Source organism: Hevea brasiliensis, chromosome 14, assembly GCF_030052815.1.
Source record: "Hevea brasiliensis isolate MT/VB/25A 57/8 chromosome 14, ASM3005281v1, whole genome shotgun sequence".
NCBI lineage: Eukaryota > Viridiplantae > Streptophyta > Magnoliopsida > Malpighiales > Euphorbiaceae > Hevea > Hevea brasiliensis.
In genome coordinates this window covers 20194835-20217783 of record NC_079506.1, presented here as the reverse complement: position 1 = coordinate 20217783, position 22949 = coordinate 20194835, and the positions used below count along the sequence as shown (strand labels likewise).

Here is a 22949-nt window from a genome sequence, read left to right as displayed (position 1 = left end):
GAACCTTTAGGAACTATGCTGTGATGCAATAGGAATCACACAATTATAACACATTATAATTCCCTTTGTGAAGCATATTAATCTTTTGGACTTTTTCTTCACTTTATGTTGTTAATATTCACTAATATGTTAATATAAATATTAAAGATAAAATAACCTTTATTAATTATAAAATATATATTTACATGAAATTAGGTGATTTTACACCTGCAACAAACGATTGGCTGCACATACACTAGAACAATTAATCTAATAATCACGAAATAAGGGATAATATTGCCAGGAGATAGTGAATAAGGCAAGCTAACTTATGATGACGCAAATGGCAGCCCCAAGACCTGACGAGGAATGTGGTATCACTGCATACACACCTGTCATGAATGCCACCGCCATTAATGCCATGGCAAAAACAGTGTAAAAAGTGACCGCAAAGAATATCGTATAGTAGTTTCTCCTCTTTGGATGGAAAAATGTCAATGAGGAATTGATAAACACAACAGCAATGGAGATGGAAAACGCAAGGGCATCAGTTATAAGGAAAATTTTGAAGGCTGCTTTTCTACTTAAAATTGCTGTTCCTTCGTCAGGACCATCGTGATCACTGAAACCACCAGGTAAGGTGAAACCCGCCGCAAAAGTTACTGTTGCCATGAGGGTGGCAACTACGTTATAGGATTCACTTGCCTTTCGGAGATCACTTAGAGGCACACTGTCGAGTCTTGACATGATACCAAGTGTTCTGAGCAGTTTTGAATGACGACCTCGTTTATATCCAACCATCCGTGGTTTTCTTGTTCTAAAATCCTGCAACATGAAATAAAGTTCATTCACTGTGTTGTTCCAAATTAAATCAATGCTTACCAATAGAAGTGAATAATTTTTAAATTTGGCTCAGTATTGTCTATGAAGTTTGAAGTTGAAATCACAATCGAAGCTAAAAAAAAAAGAAAAAGAAATCAATGTCTACAATTTGTGGGATGACATAAAGGCATAAAATTCAGTTGGTGTACCCGAAAAATTATCGCATTGCTGAGCTCCATCTCTTTTCCCACCATGTCCAGAGCAGTTAAATTTTCATTGTTGACAGCCATTTTATCAACACTAGGTGGTGTTGTAAAACAGAAAGACCAGGAGAGCCAAAAGCAGCGAGTAGATGGACCGGAGTGTTCCCACCAATGTCTTTCTGATTAATTAGATTGGCCAGGGAAGGTTTTTCAATAATAGTTTTCACTCCTCTAAAACTCTTGCTTTTTACAGCAAAATGGAGAGCGTTCCGTCCACTTTTGTCAGTCAGGTCGCAGCAATCTGGGCAGTCTGACATAATTTTTTTCACCACCTTTAAATGGCTACCGCCGCGGACAATCGCAAGATGAAGAGGTGTCTTTCCATCTTTCTCACCAATATAGGCAGTAGATTTATCAAATTCTAGTAACGTTTCCACAATTGGAAGAAGATTGAAGCGGGAAGCGGCGCGGCCTAGGGGTGAGGGAGGAGAGAGAAAACGGGAAGGGAAGGAGGAGAGGTCGGGCGCGCGAGGGAGAAGAAGGAAGAAAAAGAGAAGGGCCAGTTCGATTCGATTGGTCCGATTCAGTTTGGTTCGATTCGGCGGTTCAATTCATAATATAAAATTTTAAATTTTTACTCTGCCTTAGGACAGAAAACGAGGCCTAAAAATTTCGAAAAAATTCTAGAAAACTCAGAAAAATTCGTAGACTTCAAATATATTTTTAGTTTTATCACGTGATCTTTAAATTAATTTTTAAAAATCATCAAAATTTTATATTTCGGGGAATTAAATCTGATTTCAAAAATCCAAAAAATTTCAAATAATTTCCTAAAATTTAAATAAAATTATAATATTAATATTACTCATAAAATAATAAATTTAAAAAATTTGGAGAATTACATTAATAATTTATTTTTTATTATTTTACATTACTTAAAAAAATTTCTCTACACTTTATTTAATATACTTTATTTTTACTTAAAAAAAAAATAGTGTTGACAAGTCCTCATCCTCGGGGGTCCCAGCATGGGCAGTGAGTGCTAGTGAGGCATTGACTTCTAAAATATTGCACAGGAAGTATATTTGTTTTCATTGATTATTGTTTTTTTTTTTTTTTTTTTATCTCATATTGTCTCTATCATGTAAAAGAGGAAAATACATTAAGGGTGAACACTGAGTAATTGATTACAATCGATGAAATTTAATTGTTTTAGTAAAAATAAATTTAATTTAATTTAATTTTTAATTTAATTATCTTTAATTTGATAATTAAATTAATTGAAATAATCAAATTTTTATTAATTTATTAATATATTAATTATAATTTTATTAGCAATATATTAGTTATAGTTATTATTTTTATGAATTATTATTATAATAATAATAGTTAGCAATATATTAGTTATAGTTATTATTTTTATGAATTATTATAATAATAATAATAGTAATCAACTTGTAAATATTCTTTAATAATCATATTTATTATTTTTTATAAATAAAAAAGATTATAAATATATTTTATTTTTAATTAATTACTAATCTAAAATATATATTTTATTTTTTTTAATTAATTCGATTATAATTGATAACTAATCCAATAATTTTAGTTCGGTTGGTTTTGATTTTTTTTTTATTTCAAATGGGTTAGTAATTTTAGAGTAAGTTAATAATTTAGTTAGTTAAAAATTTAACATGTATGAGCAGACGTATGAACAGGCGAGTGATAAATTAACATGTTCATGAGTCGCCACTCATCATCCCATGGCGCCAGTGAGTGCCAGTGAGGCAATGACTTGACTTTCAAAAAGTGCTTCTGATGTTCGTCTTTTTGTAATTTTGTTTTCATTGAATTACTTTTATTTGTTCTCACTAAATTGTTTTTTTTTTTAATTTATAATTTAATCTTTAAATTTTAATTTATGCTGTATTTTGATTTCTAAATTTTAAAAATTAATTTTATAGTCTTAGATTTTGCTTATAACGTATTTTAATTTTTAGATTTTAAAAAATTAATTATTTAGTCATTATAATTTTAATATATAAAATAATTTAGTCATCCTATCAATAAATAAAATTATTATATATATTAAAATTATAAGAATTAAATTTTTCTATATATTAATATTAAAGAGATTAAATAATTCATTCTCAAAATTTAAAGACTAAAATATAATTTTATTTAAAATCTAAAGACTAAATAATTAATTTATCAAAATCTAAAAATTAAAATATAATATAAGGCAAAATCCAATAACTAAATTGTAAATTCTCCTTATTTTTTTGAATTACATATATTTTGCATCATTATAAATGTATCTTCCAATTAGTTCTCCTTGCTCTACTGAATTATTTAATAAATCGTCCCAACTGAATTTTTTCCTGTTTATTTAATTTAAATGAATTTTTTCCTGTTTTACTAGTAATTTTTAAATTAATTTATGGTATAATTAATTAAAATAACTTATTTATTTTTTAAGACATAAATTAATGGTAGTTTTTAAAATGTTATTGAATAAATGATAATTTCTACAATTATCTTATTTAAAATATAATATAATTAATTTATTCAAAAAACAATTTAAATTTTACTGATCCTACCAATCAAAATAATTAGATCACACTAACTAATACAAATATGGACTATTTTGAAATTTGATTCGTCATTTCAACCGGTTCTTTAAATTTTAATAACAATAATATTTATTATTAAAACAATGAATTTAATTCAAGTGTGCTTTTGCATGTGTAATTTTAGTATATAAATAATTTTTAGTTTATATATTTATTTTTTATTTTAATATATATACATATAAATATTTTAAATTTATCATTAATTACCCCGTATTTTATTTTTATTACTTTTTATATGGATTATACTTCCTATCTCACATTTTTTTAATGAAAATTTTACAATATTGAAAAAACTTATTAATAAAAATAATAAAAAAGTTTAGCAGTAAAATAAAAATACAAATTAAAGATATTAAATATTTTGAGATTAATTAAATTCTACGATCATTTTCAATGTTTTAAATATCAAAATTTTTTAATCCACTTAATATATTAAAGAGATAAAATATGTTAAATATTATCTTTATTCAATCCTATTAATATTATTTTAAAAAGTAATACTAATAATTTAAAAAATATAAATATAGTGCAAAAAGGAAAAACATTATATATCTGCACCATATAAAGTTATAAGTATATGAAATAAAAATGCTAATACGTATTAATAGTATTAAAGAGTTTTAACGATTTGAATTAATAACTTTAATTTAATAATATTAAAGCTATTTTAAAATTTATAAGGTTTAAAGTTTATATTTTTTTAATTAAATTTAAATGAATATAAAACAATTATTTTAAAATTTATAATTAAAATATTAAATTTAAATTTAAAAAGTAATTTTTATCAATTTTATTTTATATAGTTAAAAATATATTTTACAATAATTCTAATAACAACACAGGAAACAAACTCTATAAGATAACCAGCTTTATTATTAAGGGTTGCATTTTCTTTAAAAAAAAAAAAAAAGCAAATAGATTTTAAGCATGAAAAATATTTTTTTTAGCATAAATTTGAAATATAAATATGTGCAAACTATAAAATACATGCATGTTAAATTTTGTTAATATTAAACTGTAATTTTATTTTAGGGAAAATAATAAATTATAATTGAGGGATTCTATTAGTGTATATTATAAAATAAATAAGATAACATATGATGATTACTAAATGAAGTTGTGAGTGTTCTAATTTTACTTTTAATTAAATTTATTTATTATGGATAAATATTTAAAAGTAATTATTTTTATAAATTAGATTGGGCATGTAATTTTTTCTTGAAATTTTATTGCCTTATTAATATTTTTAATCAAGTTAACATTCTCATTTTTAATTTTCATTGACAAATTGGTGCTTAATTTGCCTTCTTTCGATTTATGGTTTTTTTTTTTTTATTGACATTAATTATTCAACCAAGCAAGCAATTAGTGGAGATTCGACATGGTAACTTCAAACTTGTTGCCTCTATAAAATTATTTTTAATTTTTAATTTAAATTTTAATATTCCACTTTTTATTAAATCATTTCCTGCATAAATCATATACTTTACTGACCAATGCTTCTTCTAGCCCACTGATGCCACTAGCGACATGTATCAGCTTCTTGAATCATTCCAACCATCACCCATAGCTAAGGTGGTTCAGCCAGGTCCTTCTGTAACTAATCTTCTTACACGTACGCATTTGTGATCTTTAGTTCTATGTTTATTCTGGACTATCTTTAATAATTATTCCTTTGCTTTAAACAAAAAAAAAAAAAAAAACCTAACCTTCTTACGTGCTTCCAAAACACAAAAATGAAGAAATAAAATTCACAGTTATAATTCTACGAATTCAAGTCCAAGTAAGATATTGTGAAAGAGAGTTCCAAAGGCAAGGAAGCAAACTATTGGAAATATAGTCCGAGTCATTCATGTGGGTCAATCCAGATTTATTAGACTTAAAACCAGGAACAAGAACAAGTGCATGAAAAATCATGTACATTATCAAAAGGGTGCAAAATCCAAAACTCATACATATTGCTTAAAAGATGTAAAGAGACGCAACTCTTCTTAATAGTTACATGCATGAAGTGATGCAATTATTGGGTCAAAAGGTGTAATGACTTATAAATAGTCAAGTGTTTGTCTTCATTAATAATAGAGGAGAAAACACATAAACAAAAGTTAGAAGTGCATGCACTAAGTGGTAGTGTATTGGCTTTTGTTCTTGGCATCTTTAAAAAGACTATCACTTGATTTATTTGTGGAGCAATGATTATTTTGAGAATAAGATATGCATTTAAATCGTGGATAAATCTATGTAGTTCATGACTATATTTGTGGGAGTCATGTGGTGTGAAGTGAAAAATCATCCTCTAAGATCACATAAAGTGCATCAAGTAATATCTAGAAAAGATAGTGGAGTCACATAGATTTCACTTAAGTATCACATCTTTAGACAACATTTCATAAACATGTAATTTATATAATCTTAATAGATATGAGTCCATTGATAAGTACTGTCTTCCTATAACACTATTATGGTATCAAGGACTTGTGCTAAGGGCATAGGTAGACAGAAGTTACCACTTAAGTAATAATCGGGACATATTCATTATTTCTTCTAAGAGACATCTGATTGAGGCATCAATTTCTGAAGAAACAACTAAATGGACTTGATTGATGCACTCAATTTTCTGATAGGATTATAGATGACAACTTACTTCTTGCAGAGGCTCTACAACGATCATTACCATAGCTTAATGTTTAGGTTTAGGATAGTGGGTATGTAAGGAAAAGGTGTTAGGCACCATTTACGTCTTACGCCTGGTCTAACCTCGTTAATTCGAGTGTCAATCCTCTACTAATATTTCTAAATCTTGTTTGTTCCTTTATCAAACTTCTTACCTAAAAATGCAATTTCTAAATCTACACATACAAGAAATTAAAATAGAAGTTATTGTTTACAAACAATTTTCACATTCAAGTACTCCCTATTTATGGGATTACTAAATTAAATTAAGTGAAATAATAATAAAACTCTTAATTAATAAAATTTTTTATCAAAATTAATAAAACTCTTAATTTACATATCTAGCACAAATAATAATTTATTTAAGATAAATTTCTTAATGATTAAAAATAATTTTTTTTAATTTATTGTGAATTAGATTGAATGTTATTAATGATTTTTTTTTTGAATTTTTTTTCTTTATACTAGAAAGGATTTCTAATTTTATGTGTACCTCAATTCAGTGATAAGTTGAAATCATTTTAAAAACGATATAAATCTTATCAATATTTAACCTTTCATTTTCAAGCCATTAATACTCCCTTATCTCAAAGTTTCTAGTTTCTACCTACTCTATTTTTGTCCACTTCTTTCTTAGCTACTCTTTTAGTTTAAGTTGTAGCTGAAAAGGAAAACATAATTTGCCATTAGAGTTAATTTCATTCATCATCTCTCAATTTAAGTTATCGTATCAATGAAGTCCATTGATTTTAATTTGTATGTAAAAATCTATGAACTTTAATTTTAATATTATTAAAATCCCTGTGACTTACTATTATCAATTTACAGATTAATTTGTGCCTAGATTTTACTCACCATATCTCAACTTAGATGGATATATTATAATCGTATCTCAACTTTAATTTGAATTGGAATAAATTTCAATTTTATGTTTTTTTTTTCTTTTAAATTTTTATAAGAATAATAATAAATCATAAATTATGATTATACAATTTCTCTTTCAATTTTTTATAGTTAGTTTGAAATTTAAAGTTTATTTATTTAAAATAAAATTAATATTTTTGAAAATATGTAATTGTTACAATTTTTCTTAAAAAAATTAATTATATCCTTTGTACTTATATTATTTTTAATATCTAAAGAAATTAACATCTAATTTTCTTAATTTAATTGATTTTATTTTAATATAAGAAAAAACTTAACAATATATATTATTTTACTTTATTTTAATGACATTCAAACTCTAACTAAATATGGATGATTTTATATTTTATGTAGTTTGATATTATGTATAGTTTTTGTTATTCTTTCTTATATTTATATATATACTACAAAAAATAATCAGTTTTACAATCGATTTTTGTAATTAACTGAAATTAGTTGCTATTAATAACTAATTTTGTAATTGATTTATGATTTTGGTTTTTAATTAAAATAGTTATTTTTATAAATTTAGCAACCGATTTAAGAATAGGTTGCTAAATTGGTTGTTATTAGTAGCCAATTTATAATCGGTTGCTAATTGATATTAAAAAAAAACCTTAAATATATAATTAGCAATTGATTAAGAAATCAGTTATTAAAATATATTGCTAACAACAAATGATTTAGGAAATCGATTATTAAATTAAATAATTATTTTAATTGGCTCCAAAGTTAGCAATCGACTTACAATAGTTTGCAAAAATCAATTGCTATTAGCAATTGATTTATAATCAGTTACTAAAATCGATTTTTATTTGTAACTGATTATTTGTTAGTTGCTAATAGTAATTTATTTTTGCAATCAATTACAAACCAGTTATTAAATTTTTTTCTCATAAAAATTCCCACCTTTTTATTTTTATTTACAACTAATTTGCGAATCGGTCGCTAATGGCAACTGATTTTTACAATCCATTAAAATCGGTTGCTAATAGCAACTAATTTTGCAATAGATTTTTTTCCCCAAAAAAATTTTGCCCAATTATTTATTTATTTATCTATTTTTAATTGCAACGGATTTGTGAATCGGTTGCTAACAGCAACCAATATATGCAATTGATTAAAATCAGTTAGTGTTAGCAACCAACTTTTTCCCCATAAAATTCTCGTCCATTTTTTTTTAAGTTTTGATTTACAACCAAATTATCGAATTGATTGTTAATAACAACTGATTTTTGCAACTAATTTTACAACCAATTGCGATTCGATTGTAAAATTTTTTCCCCCAAAAATTCCTGCCAAATTTTTAAAAGAAATTAACAACTAACAATCGATTGCTAAAATCAGTTACTAATTTGCTTATATAAACCACTACTCATTTTCTTTCCTCATTACTCATTTTTTCTCTTTCTTCTCTTTTCTCTCAATTTCATTATCATATTTTTCATTCTTATCCTTTTTATTCATCATCTTTTCCTTTTTAACATATTTTATTTGTAATGCCCTCACCATAGATAGTCCGTACATTTTACTGTTCCGACAACCAATGTCTGTTCGGACAGTCAAAATGTCCAAAACTACGCTTAGACTATAGTGAGGAGGCATAAATTGATGAAATAAATATTAAGAAATTATAGAAAAAATTTTGAGAAAATAAAATAATAAAAATAAACCAATATGCATTATGAAGGGCATTTTGGTCATTTCACCCCCAAAGGTGAATTTTGACCTAAATGTCAAAATAAAAATTTAGAGAATAAAATAATTAACACAAATTAAAAATTATGAATTTGAATTAGGGAAATGAGAAGAAAAGAAAGGAAAAGAAAAGAAAAGAAAAGAAAATGGTTTATGAAAATTTGAAACAAATTAAGTACACATAAATATATAAAGCACAAAAGACAAAACCCACCTACTTTTCTCTCCAGCTTCTTCCCCACTCTCCCTCTCTCTTGCCGTCCACCCTTGTGCTCCCTCTCCACCATTTTTGTCAAGCTTTCAAGCTTGATTTTCCAAGCTTCCACACACCAAAACTCATTGCTCCCTTTATAAAAAATACTCCCTATACCCTAAGGAAGCTATAGATACCAAAAAGAAGTAAAAAAAAAATTGAAGTTTAGCAAGACACCCAAAAAGGTTAGTGCTCAAAACTCTTAATCTCTTCTTTAAGCATGAAAATCATGCTAAACCAAGTGAAGATTTACATGAAATTAAAAAGAAAAATTTGGGAAAGAAACCCTTGAATTCGGCAGCCCTAGAGGAACCATGAAAATGATGGATTTTGTTAGTTTTAGTTTAGTTAGGGAAGTTAATTAACAAGGTATTATATGTGGGAATTGATTTCATGGTTATATATGTGAATTTGATGTTTGAAATTAGGGTTGTACACTTGAAAGTGGGGATTTTATGACATTTTTGAATTTGACATAATTGTGTTGAGATTGATGATAATAGAAGTGAATGTATGCTTATTTGGAGTTTGGAGAAGGAGGAGATTGAATTTTGGGAGTGTCAAATTTTCTGCAGGTTGGGACTCAATGAGTCCAGTGTGTTTGTTGAACCTTAACTAACAATGTGTGACTCCAATTGGTATGAGGCCAATTGGAGGTGTTTTGAGACATCCAAATCTTCATTTTTTAAGAAGAAACCCTGCCCAAATTCTGTCAAAATCATGATCAATTCCCTATCCAAACCCAGATGACCAAACACTGTCAACCCAAAAAATGACCAAATGAACAGTTCATTTGGTTATAACTCTCTCTATACTAGTCCAAATGACCTAAAATTTCATCAATGGAAAGCTTAGACATAGGGCTACACTTTTCATGAAGACCACTTGACTCAGTTTTTCCTTTAACCAATTCAAATTGTTAGCATAAATTAGGTCACTAAAACTGCCAACCCAGAAAATGACCAAATGAACAGTACGTGTACTGTTCATTTGGTCATAACTCTCTATATACAGGTCCAAATGACCTAAAATTTCATCAATGGAAAGCTTAGATATAGGGCTACACTTTTCATGAAGACCACTTAACCCACTTTTGCCTTTAACTCAAATTGTTAGCACAAGTTGTGTCACTAAAACTGCCAACCTAAAAAATGACCAAATGAACACTTCATAACTCTCTCTATACGGGTCCAAATGACCTAAAATTTCATCAATAGAAAGCTTAGACATAGGGCTACACTTTTCATGAAGACCACTTGACCCAGTTTTGCCTTTAACCAAATCAAATTGTTAGCACAAATTGAGTCACTAAAACTACCAACCCAGAAATTTGTCCAAAATACTGTTCCTTTGGTATTTTGACCATAACTTGAGTTCTATAATCCCAAATTCAGTGATTTAAAAACTGAAATTCAAGTTTAAACATAGAGGAGCAATTGTTATAAAGGAAGTATGACTAAATAAACATCCTAACCTAGTCAAATTCCTAGATAAAAATAACACATCAACATGAACCTAAAGAAAGGTTCATGGGAAAAATGCTATATATGATTATTAAAATACTCATAAGAAAAATTAAATATTAAAAATAATATAAATATGTAAATTGGGACTAATGTCCTATTAATATGAAATTAATGGTACCAATGAACAGTACTAGAAAATAGTAACAGTGAATAGTGCTAAATTAATTAAAAATGTTTAATTGCCCATAATATACCTAGACTTATTTATTTAGTTTGGATAAATTGGTATACCAATTAGGGACTACAGATAGCAGTACTGCCTATCGAGAAAATCATGAACTGATAATATATATCTAGTATGATTGTTCTACAGGCTATATGCCTACTTACTGGCCATTGTGCCTACTTTATTTCTGGCTTTACAAGCCTGACAGCGGGTCTCATGCCCGACAGCTGGCCTCATGCCTGACAGATGTATACTGGATAGACATATGGCTGTCTAACCAGTATACACCCGTGCATCCAGCTTTTATAATTTGTTATAGGTTTCTTAGGCACTGATAAAAATTAATTAAGACTTAAAATACAATAAGTAATCATAAAAGATCCCGATAATGTTAAGTATTTCCAAAGAGCAATAAAAATATAAAAGACCCAGAAATTATAAGTTGCAGATATTATTTCAAATGTCAAATTATTGTTATTATAAATTATGCACCACTAAGCGTTATGCTTAGCGCATTGGTTTTCCATCGTGTAGGTACTGGAGATCACCAAGAAGCAAAGACCAAGAGTGCACATGCAGCTCACACTGCATCTACTACTGTCTAGAGTCACCTCACCGGTCTTTTGTATTTTGGTAGGGCCCATGTATAGACTAGTATTTTGGTTCATTATGTTTAGTCATGATGTAATTACTAGTTTATGATGTATTTCATTTTGGACTTGAAATTAAACTTGAGATTTAAATGAAAACTTATAATTTATTATCTATGAATTTCCATATGAATGCAATAGATAATACTTCATTTTGAGATCTCATAAATAGTTGTGAATGATATGATAAAAGAGAATATGATATGAAAATATGTGAGATGACTATGAATATGTTAACAAGTGATAGTGGAACCCGCTAGATGCTAATAAAACAGAGAAGGATCTGTTCGGGTCTCCACAAAAATAAGATATAAAAAAAAAATTCTACACATAAATTACCTGACTTAAATGACAGTAAAATTTACAATAGACATGACAAGACAAGATAGGGTGCTCCGGCACCGAATGTGGCACTTCTTGCTCGGCTATACAGTAGACGGGTGAGGGGCATCACATTTAGTGGTATCAGAGCAGAGGTTTAGGCGGTCCTAGACCTAAATAGTTAGAAATAGATAGAGTGCATCACATACATGGGCCTTTAAATAGAGTCGAGGTGACACTAATGCGGATCTATTTCTTTGTCTGTTTTATAGGATCGATGGCATCTGATCCTTCAGAGCGCAGACCTCCAGGACCGATAGAGGAGGAAGTAGAGAGTCACGCACCTACTCCTAGTCGGGGGAGAAGTGGTAGTAGAGTAGAGTCATCTCAAGGTACTGTGAGTAGGGCACAGCAGGCCTTCTATGAACAGATGACACAGCTGTTCCGTCAGATCACCGGAGCCATTCCCCAGCCACAGCCACCTCCACCTTCGTAGCCACAGCCACAGCCACAGCCACCACCACCACCACCACCACCACCACCACCACCACCTGTACAGCCACCTCCACCCCCACAGCAGCAACCTGTACATAGATCTCCACTAGAGAAACTGTGAAAGTATGGGGCAGTTGACTTCAGAGGTAAGAGGGATGATGATCTAGCCGCAGTAGAGTATTGGCTGGAGAGGACAGAGAGGGTATTGCAGCAGTTGCACTGCACCCCAGAGCAGCAGTTGGAGTGTGCTCTGTCACTGCTACAGGAGGATGCATATAAATGGTGGGTGACAGTATCTAGAGTGGTACAGCCTGCACAGATCACCTGGGATTTCTTTCTGGCTGAATTCAGAAAGAAATACATCAGTCATGTGTACTTGGAGGCCAAAAGGAGAGAATTCCTGGCACTGAGATAGAGGCAGCTGACAGTCTCCGAATATGAGCAGAAATTCGTGAGACTTAGTGGATATGCATTGGAGTTGATGCCGACAGAGGTTGATAAATGCAGAAGATTTAAGGACGGACTGAATGACAATATCAGGTTGATAGTGACATCTCACCACTTCACATATTTCTCTCTGTTGATAGCATCAGCCCCTGATGTGGAGAGAGTCAGAAATGAAAAGCAGTCCAGAAAGGATAGGCAACGCAAGAGGGGTTTTGGGTCTGGTCAGTCCGGTTCAGTAGATACGGGTAGTAAGAGGCCCAAGGAGTCTCAGGGTCAGACTCAGGGTAGGGGCAAGAAACAGAAGTCTCGGTTTGCTCCAAGGAGAGGAGGAGGACAATCTGGTGCATCAGTGGGTAGTTCACCTAGTGCAGCTACACGGGGATCAGCCCCACCACCTGCTTGCGTACATTATGGTAGACCCCACAGAGGAGAGTGCAGATTGTTGACGGGTGGATGTTTCAGATGTGGGTCTACGGATCACTTCCTGAAGTATTGTCCACAGAGGAACACTAGTGCTCCCACTGCTCCGCCTCAGATAGAGAGGTCTGCCCCAACAACACAGAGGGTAGGAGACCTGCGAGGCCTGATACAGCTGGCACATCACAGAGGCCTACTGCAGAGATAGTCCAGAGGCAGGAGATTAGGGTAGTACCTCGTGCTTATGCCATGAGAGCTCGAGATGAGCCAGAGCCAGCTGATGTCATTAGAGGTACATTTTCTTTTTATGACCTACTAGTATGTGCATTAATTGATCTGGGTTCCACACATTCATATGTGTGTATCACACCACCAGTTGATAGAGGGGTATATGTAGAGGAGCTAGAGGAGGACATACAAGTCACAAACCCTTTAGGCCATAATGTCATGGTGAAAAGGTCTACAAGGGTTGTCCTCTAAAAATACAAGGGTATGAGTTTTTAGCTGACTTGATTGAGCTACCATTCCATGAGTTCGATGTGATATTGGGTATGGACTGGTTATCACGTCATCAGGCGATGGTAGATTATCGGCTAAAGAGGATATCACTACGGACAGTAGATGGGGATGTGATTACAGTTGTGGGTGAAGGAACGGGTTATCTTTCCACCATCATATCAGCCACAACAGCCAGGAGATTGATAAGAAAGGGCTGTGAGGCTTTCTTAGCACATGTGGTTAACACCAGGAAGACTAGCCCAAGCATGCAGGAGATCCCCACTGTATGTGATTTTTTGGATGTGTTTCCGGAAGAGTTGTCGGGTTTGCCACCCGATAGAGAAGTGGAGTTTGCTATAGAGGGTATATCGGGTACTGCACCAATGTCCATTGCTCCATATAGGATGGCACCTACTGAACTGAGAGAGTTGAAAGTTCAGTTACAGGAGTTACTAGACAAGGGCTTCATACGCCCTAGTGTGTCACCCTGGGGGAGCACCAATGCTATTTGTAAAGAAGAAGGACGGTACCCTTCGGCTATGTATAGACTACCGGCAGTTGAATAAGGTGATTGTGAAAAACAAATACCCTTTACTTAGGGTAGATGACCTGTTTGATCAGTTGAGGGGAGCTGGAGTATTCTCCAAGATAGATCTCAGATCAAGCTATCACCAGTTGAGAGTGAAGGAGACAGATGTTCCTAAAACTGCTTTCAGGAGTCGGTATGGACACTATGAGTTCCTAGTGATGCCATTTGGGCTAACAAATGCACTAGCAGCTTTCATGGACCTAATGAACCGCATATTTCATCCCTACTTGGATCGGTTTGTTGTGGTCTTTATAGATGATATATTGGTGTATTCTAAGAACCGGGAGGAGCATGATGAACACTTGAGAGTAGTACTACAGACACTGCGAGAAAAGCAGTTGTATGCCAAGTTATCCAAGTGTGACTTCTGGTTAGATGAGATATCCTTTCTTGGACACATTGTGTCAGCAGATGGAATTAGGGTAGATCCAAGGAAGATTGAAGCAATAGTTGAATGGAAGCCTCCCAGAAATGTAACAGAAGTTAGAAGCTTTTTGGGGTTAGTTGGATACTACTGGAGATTTGTGAAGGGATTTTCCCTTATAGTAGCCCCACTGACTAAGTTACTGCATAAGAATGCAAAGTTTAACTGGAATGATAAATGTCAAACTAGCTTTGAGAAGCTGAAGGCTATGCTTACAGAAGCTCTAGTGTTGACATAGCCAGAGTCAGAGAAAGACTATGTGATCTACAGTGATGCCTCTCACAATGGGCTTGGGTGTGTTCTGATGCAGGAAGGGAAAGTAGTTGCCTATGCTTCTAGACAGCTAAGGCCACATGAAAAGAACTACCCAACTCATGATCTGGAATTGGCGGCAATAATATTTGCATTGAAGATATGGAGGCATTACCTATGTGGTGAGAAGTGTTACATCTACACTGGTCACAAGAGTCTAAAGTACTTGCCAACTCAGAAGGAACTTAATTTGAGATAGAGGAGATGGATTGAATTCCTTAAAGACTATGACTGTGTGATCGACTACCATCCTAGGAAAGCAAATATAGTGGCTAACGCCTTAAGTAGGAAGTCCATGATGGCTTTGAGAGCATTAAATGCTCGGTTGTCTTTAGCACAGGATGGGGTACTTTTGGCTGAGTTGTGTGTAAAGCCAAGTTTGTCACAGCAAATACAAGAAGCACAATTAAGGGATGAAAAGTTGCTAACTGTATGGGCAAAACTCAAGAGGGGAAGGAGACTGATTATGAGTTGAAAGGAGATGGGTGCCTATACTATAAAGGTAGAATATGTGTACCAAGAAATGAGGAACTAAAGAAGAATATCTTGAAAGAGGCGCACAGTAGCTTCCATGCTATGCACCCAGGAAGTACCAAGATGTACCAAGACCTGAAAACACATTATTGGTGGCCTGGAATGAATAAAGAGATTGATGATTTTGTGACTAGATGTTTGACATGCCAGCAGGTTAAGGCTGAGCATCAGGTTCCATCAGGGTTGTTGCAACCTATATCCATACCAAAGTGGAAATGGGATCACATCACCATGGATTTTGTGACTGGGCTACCATTGACACAGAGGAAGCATGATACTATATGGGTAATTGTGGATAGATTAACAAAGTTAGCTCATTTCCTACCAGTTAGAACCGACTACTCATTAGAGAGATTAGCAGAATTTTACATAGATGAGATAGTCCGGCTACATGGAGTGCCAACATTGATCATATCTGACCGAGACTTGAGATTTACTTCGAGGTTTTGGAAGAGGCTACAGGAGTCTTTAGGCACTTGACTACACTTCAGTACGGCTTTTCATCCACAGACGGATGGACAGTCAGAACGGGTGATTCAGATAACCCTTAAAACCTAGTAAATTATTATAGATGTTAAAAGACTACTAAAAATGACATGAATCACATGATAGGTATTGGAGGATATGTTGAGAAGCTGCATCATTGATTTTGAAGGAAGTTGGGAGAAGTATCTTCCTTTGGTAGAGTTTGCTTACAACAACAACTACCAAGTCAGCATAAAAATGGCTCCATATGAAGCATTGCATGGGAGGAGATGTAGGACTCCCTTATGCTGGAAAGAAATGGGTGAAGAGAAAGTAGTGGGCCCAGATTTTAGTGAGACAAACTGAGAAAAAAGTGAAACTCATCAGAGACAATTTGAAAGTCTCCTCGGACAGACAGAAGTCATATGCCGACCTGAGGAGGAAGGATATAGAGTATGAGGTTGGCGATAAGGTGTTTCTTAAGGTATCACCTTGGAAGAAAGTGCTGAGATTTGGTAAGAAGGGTAAGTTGAGCCCTAGGTTTATTGGTCCATACGATGTCATTGAGCGTGTGGGTCCAAAGAGCCTCTGAGCTAGCTTTACCACCTGAGCTAGACAAGATCCACAGTGTATTCCATGTGTCGATGCTCAGAAGATACAGATCAGATCCTTCACATGTCATTTCAGCAGAGGAGATAATTGTGCAACCTGATTTGACATATGAAGAAGAACCAGTCAGAATCTTGGCATGGGAAGTGAAAGAACTCAGAAACAAGAGGATCCCACTAGTGAAAGTCTTGTGGAGACACCACAACACGGAAGAAGCGACATGGGAGAGCGAGGAGACTATGAGACAATAGTTCCCTCAGCTCTTCACATCAGGTAAATTTCAAGGACGAAATTTTTATTAGAGGAGAATAATTGTAACGCCTTCACCATAGGTAGTCCATACATTTTACTGTTCCGACAACCAATGTCTGTTCGGACAGTCAAAATGTCTGAAACTACGCTTAGACTATAGTGAGGAGGCATAAATTGATGAAATAAATGTTAAGAAATTATAGGAAAAATTTTGAGAAAATAAAATAATAAAAATAAACCGATATGCATTATGAAGGGCATTTTGGTCATTTCACCCCAAAGGTGAATTTTGACCTAAATGTCAAAATAAAAATTTAGAGAATAAAATAATTAACACAAATTAAAAATTATGAATTTGAATTAGGGAAATGAGAAGAAAAGAAAAAGAAAAGAAAAGAAAAGAAAAGAAAGGAAAAGAAAAGAAAAGAAAATGGTTTATGAAAATTTAAAACAAATTAAGTACACATAAATATATAAAGCACAAGAGACAAAACCCACCTACTTTTCTCTCCATCTTCTTCCCCTCTCTCCCTCTCTCTTGCCATCCACCCTTGTGCTTCCTCTCCACCATTTTTGTCAAGCTTTCAAGCTTGATTTTCCAAGCTTCCACACACCAAAACTCATAGCTCCCTTTACAAAAAATACTCCCTACACCCTAAGGAAGCTATAGATACCAAAAAGAAGCAAAAAAAAATTGAAGTTTAGCAAGACAACCAAAAAGGTTAGTGCTCAAAACTCTTAATCTCTTCTTTAAGCATGAAAATCATGCTAAACCAAGTGAAGATTTACATGAAATTAAAAAGAAAAATTTGGAAAAGAAACCCTTGAATTCGGCAACCCTAGAGGAACCATGAAAATGATGGATTTTGTTAGTTTTAGTTTAGTTAGGGAAGTTAATTAACAAGGTATTATATGTGGTAATTGATTTCATGGTTATATATGTGAATTTGATGTTTGAAATTAGGGTTATACACTTGAAGTGAGGATTTTGTGACATTTTTGAATTTGACATAATTGTGTTGAGATTGATGATAATATAAGTGAATGTATGCTTATTTGGAGTTTGGAGAAGGAGGAGATTGAATTTTGGGAGTGTCAAATTTTCTGCAGGTTGGGACTCAATGAGTCCAGTGTGTTTGTTGAACCCTAACTGACAATGTGTGACTCCAATTGGTATGAAGCCAATTGGAGGTGTTTTGGGACATCCAACCCTTCACTTTTCAAGAAGAAACCCTGCCCAAATTCTGTCAAAATCATGATCAATTCTCTGCCCAAACCCAGATGACCAAACACTGCCAACCCAGAAAATGATCAAATGAATAGTACGTGTTCATTTGGTCATAACTCTCTCTATACTAGTCCAAATGACCTAAAATTTCATCAATGGAAAGCTTAGACATAGGGCTACACTTTTCATGAGGACCACTTGACCCAGTTTTGCTTTTAACCAATTCAAATTGTTAGCAAAAATTGGGTCACTAAAACTGCCAACCTAGAAAATGACCAAATGATACATGTTCATTTGGTCATAACTCTCTCTATACTGGTCCAAATGACCTAAAATTTCATCAATGGAAAGCTTAGACATAGGGCTACACTTTTCATGAAGACCACTTGACCCAGTTTTGCCTTTACCAAATCAAATTGTTAGCACAAGTTGAGTCACTAAAACTGTCAACCCAGAAATTTATCCAAAATACTGTTCCTTTGGTATTTTGACCATAACTTGAGTTCTATAACCCCAAATTCAGTGATTCAAAAACTGAAATTCAAGTTTAAACATAGAGGAGCAATTGTTATGAAGGAAGTGTGACTAAATAGACATCCTAACCTAGTCAAATTCCTAGATAAAGATAACACATCAACATGAACCTAAAGAAAGGTTCATGGGAAAAATGCTATATATGATAATTAAAATACTCGTAAGAAAAATTAAATATTAAAAATGATATGAATAGGTAAATTGGGACTAATATCCTATTAATATGAAATTAATGGTACCAATGAACAGTACTAGAAAATAGTAACAGTGAATAGTGCTAAATTAATTAAAAATATTTAATTGCCCATAGTATACCTAGACTTATTTATTTAGTTTGGATAAATTTGTATATCAATTAGGGACTATAGATAGCAGTACTTCCTACCGAAAAAATCATGAACTGACAATATATATCTGGTATGATTGTTCTACAGGCTATATGCCTACTTACTGGTCATTGTGCCTACTTTATTTCTGGCTTTACAAGCCTGATAGCGGGTCTCGTGCCCGACAGCTAGCCTCGTGCCTGACAGATGTATACTGGATAGACATATGACTCTCTAACCAGTACACACCCGTGCATCTAGCTTTTATAATTTGTTATAGGTTTCTTGGGCACTGATAAAAATTAATTAAGACTTAAAATACAATAAGTAATCATAAAAGATCCCGATAATGTTAAGTATTTCCAAAGAGCAATAAAAATATAAAAGACCTAGAAATTAAAAGTTGCAGATATTATTTCAAATGTCAAATTATTGTTATTATAAATTATGCACCACTAAACGTTATGCTTAGCGCGTTGGTTTTCCATCGCATAGGTACTGGAGATCAGTCCCAAGCGATAGTTGCAAAGGCAGCAGAGAGTGCATCGACAGAGCTCGACCGATCGCCATTGTCCAGAGTCACCTCACCGGTCTTTTGTATTTTGGTAGGGCCCATGTATAGACTAGTATTTTGGTTCATTATATTTAGTCATGATGTAATTACTAGTTTATGATGTATTTCATTTTGGACTTGAAATTAAACTTGAGATTGAAATGAAAACTTGTAATTTATTATCTATGAATTTCCATATGAATGCAATAGATGATACTTCATTTTCAGATCTCATAAATAGTTGTGAATGATATGATAAAAGAGAATATGATATGGAAATATGTGAGATGACTATGAATATGTTAATAGGTGATAGTGGAACCCGCCAGATGCTAATAAAACAGAGGAGGATCTGTCTGGGTCTCCACAGAAATAAGATATAAAAAAAAATCTACACATAAATTACCTGACTTAAATGACATTAAAATTTACAATAGACATGACAAGACAAGATAGGGTGCTCCGGCACCGAATGTGGCACTTCTTACTCGGCTATACAATAGACGGGTGAGGGGCGTCACATTATTCATCATCTTTTTCTTTCTCGTCTATTTTCTTCATCATTTTTTTCTTCCTCTTTCTCGTATATTTTCTTCTTCATCTTTTTCTTTCTCATCTATTTTCTTCTTTATTTTCTTCCTCATCATCCTTTTCTTTCTTATATATTTTTTTCATCATCTTTTTCTTTCTCATCTTTTTTATTTTATTTTATTTTTTGACATAAAATAAAAATTTTATACAAATATATTTTTTTGTTAGTAAATTATTCGTAGTATTAATATTTCGTAATTTTTGTAATATATATGCGTTTGTGTGTGTGGGATAATTTTTTTTAGTAATTTGTCTTATAAATATCTTTGTATATTTATTTTTTGTTAATATTTTTTGTAATAGTTATTATTAATATTTTTTATAATATTTTTATATAAATTTTTTAGTACTAATTTTTCATCAATAATTTATTATTTTAGTAATTTTTGAAAAAATTTATTTATTTGAATTTTTTATTTTTTATTTGGAAATTTATATTAGTTTATATTTTTTAAAATTAGTGACCAACTTTTCGATTGCTAAATTAGTTGCAAATAACAACCAATTTACAAAATGATTGCAAAATTACAAAATTAAAGACACCAAATTTTTTTGCAACCGATTATGTTTTAGTTGCTAGTAGCAACCGATAGTTTCTTACTAAAAGTTTTTTTTTAAATTTAATTAATTTAGCAACCGATTTTAATGGATTAGTAAATGATTCAGTCAATTGCTAATATATATATATATATATATATATATATATATATATATATAATGTTAAATTATTTATATACTACATTGAAATGTAGGGATTCTTGTGATATAATTTAAAATTGAGAGACATTTGAGGCACATTTGTCTAAGTTAAGAGAGATGATGAATGAAATTGAGCCATCAATTAACTTGCAAACCAATAGTCGCACAAAACGTCACAAAGATTTAATGATGCTCAAATTAAAGTTCAGGGATTGTTATGATAAAAATTGAAGTTAGGGATGACATTGATACAATCACCTCTCAGTGGATAAAAATAACCTGTCATTACTTTTATTCGATATTAAAAATTAAAATTATTATTTAATAATAGATTTACAATGGTTTACAAAATGCTTCATTTTGTTAGTAAGAAAAAAACAACCTATGCACCTTCTAGCCCACCGATGCCAATGGCAATATATATCAGCTTCTTAAATCATTCCAACCATCACGCATAGCTAAGGTGGTTCAGCCAGGTCCTTCTGTAACTAACCTTTTTACATGTGCCCATTTATGGTCTTTAGTTCTATGTTTATTCTAGACTATATTTAATAATTATTCTTTTGCTTAAAAAAAAAAAAACCTTCTTACATGTTTCCAAAACACAAAATTGAACAAATAAAATTCACATGTATAATTCTAAACTTTCAAGGACTTTACTAACTAGGAATTCAAGTCCAAATAAGATATTGTGAAAGAGAGTTCAAAAGGCAAGGAAGCAAATTGTTGGAAATATAATCCAAGTCACTCATGTGAGTCAATCTGGATGCATTAGACTTAAAACCAAAACAAAAAACAACTGCATGAAAAGTCCTGTGTATTGTCAAAAGATGGCAAAATCCAAAAGTCATATATATTGGTCAAAAGATGTGAAGAGATGCAACTCTTTTTAATAGTTACATGCATGAAGTGATACAACTATTTTTAATAGTTATATGCATGAAGTAATGCAATTGTTGGGTCAAAAAGTGCCATGACTTATAAATAGTTAAGTTTTTGTCTTCATTAGTAATATAAGAGAAGACACATAAACAACAGTTAGAAGAGTGTGTACTAAGTGGTGGTGTATTGGCTTTTATTCTTGGCATCCTTTAAAAGATTCTCATTTGATTCATTTGTGAAACAATGATCATTCGAAGAATAAGATACACATCTAGACTGTGGATAAACCTAAGTAATTCACAATTATATTTATTGGGGTCATATGGCATGAGGCGAAAGATTATCTACTAGGATCACATAAAATGCACCAAGTAACACCTAGAAAAGGTGGTGGGTCACATCGGTCTCACTTAAGTACCACTTCTTTAGACAATATTTTCGAGACATGCAATTTATACAATCTTAATAAAATTAAGTCCACTGGTAAGTATCATTTTCCCATAACACTACTACAGTACTAAGAATTTGTGCAACAATGGCATAGATAGACAGGAGTTACCACTCGAGTAATAACCGAGATATGTTCATTATTTATTTTGAGGGACATCTAATTGAGGCATTAATTTTTGAAGGGAAAATTGAAAGAACTTGATTGATGATGTCAATTTTCCAATAGGGTCGTGAATGGCAATTTACTCCTTGCAAAGGTTCCACTATCGTCATCACCATAGCTTAATATCTAAGTTTAAGTAATGGATATGTAAAGAGAATGTGTTAGGTACCCCTTATGCCTAGTCTAACCTCATTAATCTGAGCTCCAGTCTTCTACTTAAGTTTCTAAAAGTTTTATTTATTATTCCTTTATCAAACCTCTTACTTTAAATTCAATTTCTAAACCTATACACACAAGTAATTCAAATAGGGGTTATTGTTTACAAACAATTTTCATGCGTAAGTACTCCCTATCTATAGGTTGCTAAATTAAATTAATTGAAATTTACTGAATAAATAAAATTAATCTATTATTGACAATTTAATTTTCACATAAGTTCAATTTACGAACAATCATAAGATTCTAAATAACCTATTTTATTTATTTACCACGTTATCCTAGAGGTAATTAAACTAAATGAATTATATATGTATATATATGTCATTTATTCTAACAAAAATCTAAAGGTCACAAACAATTACAATCTAAAAAAATTGTTTCTAATATGCTAGCCTATTTTATAATTTACCAAGT

At 31.8% G+C, this 22949-nt stretch overlaps 1 protein-coding gene across 1 annotated transcript in view; it reads right to left on the bottom strand.

The window, feature by feature from the left end:
* Positions 1-303: 303 nt before the first annotated feature.
* LOC110653206 (protein ACCELERATED CELL DEATH 6) overlaps positions 304-22949 on the bottom strand; it is a 31897-nt gene continuing 9251 nt past the window's right edge. Inside the window, exons 5-6 of the mRNA XM_058134409.1 lie at positions 1121-1425; positions 304-804 (exon numbers count right to left, since the gene is read on the bottom strand). Coding sequence (XP_057990392.1) covers positions 304-804; positions 1121-1425 — 806 coding nt within the window. The remainder of the gene's footprint in view (positions 805-1120; positions 1426-22949) is intronic.